At 46.5% G+C, this 6,372-nt stretch overlaps 1 protein-coding gene across 1 annotated transcript in view; it reads left to right on the forward strand.

Moving 5' to 3' along the window:
* The window catches only part of COL20A1 (collagen type XX alpha 1 chain), a 53,217-nt gene extending 51,574 nt beyond the window's left edge, over nt 1-1,643 (forward strand). Inside the window, exons 39-40 of the mRNA XM_030963094.1 lie at nt 677-832; nt 1,316-1,643. Of these exons, the coding sequence (XP_030818954.1) occupies nt 677-832; nt 1,316-1,329 (170 nt within the window). The 3' untranslated portion in view covers nt 1,330-1,643. The remainder of the gene's footprint in view (nt 1-676; nt 833-1,315) is intronic.
* The last annotated feature ends 4,729 nt before the right edge of the window (nt 1,644-6,372 follow it).

Below are 6,372 nucleotides of genomic sequence, written 5' to 3' on the forward strand. Positions count from 1 at the left end.
TTGGCAGCATCCTCAATGGTTTCCTCTCTGCTAAAATGCAAGAGATTACTCCAGGCAGCTTCTTCCCTCTGGTACCCATTCCCAGAGGATGATGTGTTTTGAGGGCATGAGACCCATCCAGGGAGTTTTAGTTTTTCTGCCTTTTTGCATGCAAGACCAGATGCCTGGGGGATAGAAACTCTGAAAATTCAACTTGTGGAACATAAGGGTTTGTGAGTAATCTGTGAGGATTTGGTGTACTCCTCCACCCTGATCCCTGCTCTTGGGACCTGTGGGAAGTTTGCCACTGGCATAACAAACCAGGCACTGTCAGAACAGTGTGGTCAAACACATTCTTCTTCATTTAACTGTCTATAGTTGAGATGTAAAGACACAAATCCTCTGGGGTGAATCCTGGGGTTAATGTCATTCTCTGCTTTAACATGTAGGTGGATTTGGGGTTCTCATAACCAGGCTCCATTTTTAGCCAAGCTGTGCACATTTAAGGTTAAGAATACTGGGATTCAGGTACTGGGATTCAGAACAGGTTTTCCAACAGGCAGGTCCTGTTTATCCACCAAAACGAGGAAACTGTGCTCAGAAAGTTACCTGCCATGTAGGATGGAGGAAAATACAGCAGAGGTATTACACTGCTAAAGCAGCTGTGCTACAGCTTTCTGTGCTTCTCCTTCTGCAGGCCCACCAGGAGAAGTTGTGCAGGGGAAACCAGGTCCCAAGGGTTTCCCTGGGAATGCTGGTCCTCCAGGTTTCCCTGGTGCCAGAGGGCAGCCTGGGCAGCCTGGGCAGCCAGGGGGCTGTGATTTCTCTGGATGTTATGAGGCTGATAGAAGAGGTAAGTCCTGACTATGTCAGTACAAAGTGATGATTTTATGGCTGGTCTCTGGTTACTTCTCTTGAGCCAGCAGAGACCTCTGTTGATCCTTCAGGCACCATCAGTCCTGCAAAGTCTCCTCTGCAGAGCAGTCAGGGTGATTCCTGTGCAACCCACATGGATAAAAGCCAGCTCCATGGGCTGCTCCTTCATGGATTAACACACAATGCAGCACTAGCCAAGCAGGTGGGGAGGGATCATGGGGGATCCATTCTTCATGTCCCCAGCAGCGTTTCCATGGGGGGTGGAGAGAGGGACAATTCCTCAGTTCCTACATTTGCATTTCATGGAGGCTCACTGGGACAAAGACCTGGGTGATGAAGAAATTCACTGGCATGGAACAAAAGGTTTACAAGGGAAAGGAATTAATTCTGTGCCATTCCTTCTCAGACCCTGACACTGATTTATTCATTTGCTCATTGGCCTCATCCTTTCCACACACAGATTTTGTCCCCTGATGGCTGAGGCGGAGGCAGCTGAAGACGTTGCTTTTCCCTGGAAATCTCTGGAAGAAAACTCCACAACTCCAAAAGAAGCAGCAAACCAAATAGCAGATGTGTTATGTTTTTTTAATGTCCCATCATTTCTGTATGGACAAGTCAATCAAACTGCACATCCACAGCCTGTGTCTGGCTGAGCTGCCTGTCTGCACAACTGCAGTGCTCAAACTCACATCCCACAGCAAGAGAAAGGCACAGCTGGACACTCAGGCTGACAGACTTGTAAGAAAAAAGAAATACTGTATTGAAATGCTCAGAAATAAGAGATAATTTCTGCCCATTTGTCTGCTTGTGGTTTCTTATTGTCAGTTGTTGTTCTGTGTCCCAAGCACAGAGAAAAGCAGCACCAAAGAAATAAATCTGCTGGAGCACAGCTGCATTTTCTGTTGGCTACCAAGGTAACAAAGTCTAGCACCATCTTGGCTGTTTCTGCTCTTGGCAGAATGCTGATGGTTTCCTTGCTGGGGTGTTTTGTACACAAACATTGCAGCCAGAGATCACCTCACTGTGATGTGACAAACCTCTGTTCATCTCCCCTGGGGCTTGGTAGCTCAGGCAAAGCCTTACATGAGTCACAGCCCTGTGCTGAGAGGAGCTGGAGATTAACCTGCTGCTTTTGCCATGTCTCCCTCCTGCAGGCTGAGAAGCTACTTTGCATTTTATCAGGTAGAATATTGAACAGCTCTGAGTCTGGCTTTTACCCATACAACACGGAGGTAATTGTTGTGTTACACCCCCTTCCTTGCCATCAGCTGAGACGTGTCTGCAACAAACCATGCAGATACTGATAAAAATGTTCCTCCTCCTTTGCAATCACTGCTTCAGGCTGTGCTGGATCATTGCCTGTAACCTGCCCCTGCTTCAGAAACAAACCTTCCTGAACTCTGATATAAACCCTAAGCCTAAAGTATCAGTACAGATTTTTCAGAGCTGTTAAAAGGTAAAAAATGGAGCATCATGCACATTCCTCCACATTTGTTCTGGATGTGTAATTTCTGCAGTTACATACAGGCTGGCAGCCTGGCTGTTCATACAGCCAGCCTTTGAAATCTTAGCAGCAAATACATCACACTTAGAGAGTAGATTGTCACATCAATACCAAGGAGAAAGAGATTTACCTTAAGAGAACTGACTTTTTTAGACAAGGAGTCCAAATATTATTTCTTCTTGTCATTAATTAAAAATCCTATGGAGTTAAGAAATTCTGCTAAAGGAATATTGGAACATGTCAGACTTGTGTGGGAGCCAACCTACAACAAAATTCAGATAAAATATGGTTAGTGCATCCTGTAAGTATTTAAAGTTGTCCTTGGCTTTATGTGTATTCATTCTCTAGAAACTCCCAAGAATTAATATTTTCAGTATGACATACAGTCCCTTTGGAAAATGTAGGAAAATGCATAGAAATACCACTCTGATTTCTGTTCACTGTGGAGCTCTCCAGAGTTGCCTTGACATATAAAATGGAAACCCTTCAGCTCAGATGAAGTGTTGCAGACAACAGTCAGAAGAAAAAGGAGAGGTCAGAGGAGCTGAAGGCTGCAGCACAGCAGGAACAGTGTTTGGAAGAGACACCTGCACAGGAACACCCTGCACAGGTGGTGGGACTCTCAGTGTTTCTGTTTATACAGGTCAAAGAGCTTTGGAACTGTGCTTTCCAGATTCCTTGGGGGAAAAAAGCCCCCAAAAAACCCCCCAAAATGAAGCCAAACCTACAGCGAGTTGGTTCAGAATGGTTCTGAATTTAGCATTGAGTATAAACTCCAAAGCTGTGATAACTGGCCAGTGAAAGCAGAAAATTATTGCCATGAAATGCTCACAAATAGGGGAAGGTGAGCAGTGCTGTGAGGAACATCTGCATTTGCAGGTTATTCTGCTTCCTTTCTGACTTAAACCAGTGCAGCCAAATTCCCAGTCCTGAACTTGCTGTTCTGCCTGTTAAAATTAGTGACCATAGGTGATTTGAGACAGAGCTCCTTTATGTTTCTTTATCAACTGTTTTTGGAAATTGCTCACATCCCCTCTCTGCCTGTCTTGGGATTTGATCTATTTTGGTGGAATTTCCGGTGACATTTGCTTTTGTCTGGTTATTTCAGATCCAACAGCAACAGTCAGACTTTAACAAAATTGGGTCCCAGCAGGGCTATTGATTAGGAGAGAGACAACCTGCACAAACAACTTGTCCATTTATCTTCCTAAACTTTGTCCCATGAGTGGTTTTATTTACTGGAAATCAAGGATATTTAGTCCATGCAGTGTCACAAAGTCCGTGCCAGTGCTGTGTAACCCAGTTCCTCAAGCCAAGGAGGTTTTCTGCTGAGAGATTTCAGGCACTGAGAGTTTGACCCACCTGGGGTAGGTGGATTCTAGCAGAGACTGAGGACCTTTCACTGATAGATATTTTTGCAATAAGCATTTTTTGAGGTGTTATCTCTGTCTCAGGAGTAAGAGGAGCAACCAGCAATGCTGTTAACAAGCAGCAGAGCTTGTTATGCCTTTTCTCCATGACTCAACAGCTTGGCTGGGTCAGAATTAAAAGGCTGGAAGCAAAAAGATATCCTGGGAGTGGATAAAGTGTCATTAATGGACATCACTGCCAGGTGGGGCTGTTATGGGGGTGTTTTCCTTAGGACTGCACATGAATCTTGCATCTCTCATCTGCATCTCTGCCTGCCTCCCTCTACACCAGTGAATTTCCTTGCGCCAAATTTCTTGATAAATGTCTAGAGAAACTTCTCCAAAAGGGAGGTGTTATAAGCTGTGTGGATTAGCTCATTGGAGAATGAGATGGAAATCAGCCCTGGAAATGCTGGGGAAATGGGGATTACACAGCTCATCCTACCAGCCAGCTGCAGATAAAACTCCCTGCATCCTCTGTGGCTGGGAAGGTGATCTGGACAAAGTGAGCATTAGGGAAGCAGGAGAAAGGAGATGTAGGGAAAAAACAGAACAATGGAGGTAACTGAGGTTGTTACTGCCAGTTTTGCTCCATTCATGCCCAAAGGAGCTGTACTGGAGGGAAAGCATCAAACACCATGGTGAGGATTCAATCTCTCCTGCACAAGTAAAACAGAAAAAGATCAACATCCATATCTGCTGTCTTTGATGCCTTTGGGGTCTCTGAGCTTAGTTTTGCACGCCTGGAAGCTGAAAACCATTTACTTAGCTCTGAATATCTTCCAAGACATTTTAGGGCTCTTGTTGTGTCCCACTCTTGCTTCCTCACTCTTTTTCTGATGTCAGCTTGTTCACTCAAGTCCTGGGAATCAGTTCTGAGCTGGGAGCGTTACAAATGCCAACAGTCTGGCTGCATGCGTTTTCCTGGAGTCTTTCATATGCTAAAACCTCTCTTTGTGTTCCATGGGTTTGAAATAGCACAATTATTCATTATTCTACAGTTATAGTCTGGTTCATGTCCCAGTTTTATTCCAGTTTCTGATCACTGAATCCTATGGAGGGATAGCATCCTCCTAAACAACCTCTAAGATGGAATAACCTGCCTGAGAAAGAGCAGTAGATGTTGTTTCCTAATTTCTCCCCTTAGACTTTAAAAGGAGGCAAGTCAGAAGCAAAAACAAGAATTTATTTGAACTTTAACCTGGGAAACTACTTATGCAACGTGTGAAGAAATGTAGTTATCAGTGTATGAAAACTGCAGTGACATTAACAAAGCAGAGGATGTCAGGGACCTGCCCTATGCCAGCTTCTCCCCAGACACCAGTAACACCTCTGGAAATGGTTTCAGCTGTCACTCCTCATCTTGTCCCTCCAAACCCGGTGATCCTACAGTGGCACTGACCCCTTAAGGACACAACCACACTCTCAGCATTCCTGATCACACCTGGTACCTCTGATGTGTTAATGCAGCTCTTTCCTCCTCCCTCTCCTGCGTGCCAGGGCCTGGGTTTCTTGTCCTGCTCCATTGCAGTCGAAGTCCCGTGCTCCCCTTGAGACACTGCCCTGCACACAGTGTGCCCTGGCCGTGACTTTGAGCAGAAAAGGTGAAAACTGGAGACGAGCCCTTTGCTGTGAGCAAAGGACAGCCTGTGCATGTCCCTACTGATCTTCCCAATATGTCACCTTGAACATTTGGCTCTTATTCACTCCTTAAGCCTTCATCAGTTCTCCTGGTGCCTCCAAGCCATTCCCTGCTGTCCCCAGGGCCCAGCAGCAGCTCTGGCAGCCCGGACACCCTGGCTTGGCTTTGGCTCCTGTGTTTGCTGGGAGATGCGAGCAGAGATGTGAGCAGAGACTCGAGCTGCTGCTGACTCCATCCCAGCTGGAAGCTGCTGCTTTTACTGCTAAAAATGTGCATGCCCAGCCAAGCCTCCCACCTGCCCTGCTGCTAGTGATTCCCATGTGTTCAGGAGGAGGAGGAGGAGGAGGAGGAGGAGGGGGAGGCAGAGCGCTCTGAGCAGCTGCTGTGGGCATTGCTGTGATATGATGCCCCTAACCCAGCAGTGCCCAGGGGCAGAAATCTTCCACCTTCATAATCCTTCTGTCAAAATGTGCAGAGGTGCTGGAGAGGGCTCAGCCTGTGCCCCCGTGGGGCTGTGACAGGAGAGGCAGCCCTGCTGTGTCACAGCCCTGCACACACACCGCAGCTGTGCTGGTACATTAATGCACTAGACCTTGAAGATGTTCGACTGTTTGTTTTCCTTTCATTGCCATAAGCAAACTCACTGACTGTGAAAAGGGATAAATTAGCATCTCCAAAGGCTGGGTCTCTCTTCATTCTGAAAACAAGCAGCAGCTCGGCTCCCTCATCCTCCTCCCTGCCTCCCACCCCGTGCTGTGCCAGCACAGCTCTTTGTGGAACTGGCCCAAACCTCGGCTATTCTGCTTTCTTGGTGAGCCAAACAGATTTTAAGCACTTGGCTGAATCTCTGAACACGGAGGTCACTTGTAGTTTCTTAGATGGGGCCTCACAGGCTGATCACTGCATTGATTTTTAACCTGTGCTGTTCTGGCTGAGTGCAGTAACTTGTATTTCAAAGAAGT

Source organism: Camarhynchus parvulus, chromosome 20 (genome assembly GCF_901933205.1).
Source record: "Camarhynchus parvulus chromosome 20, STF_HiC, whole genome shotgun sequence".
Classification (NCBI taxonomy): Eukaryota; Metazoa; Chordata; class Aves; order Passeriformes; family Thraupidae; genus Camarhynchus; species Camarhynchus parvulus.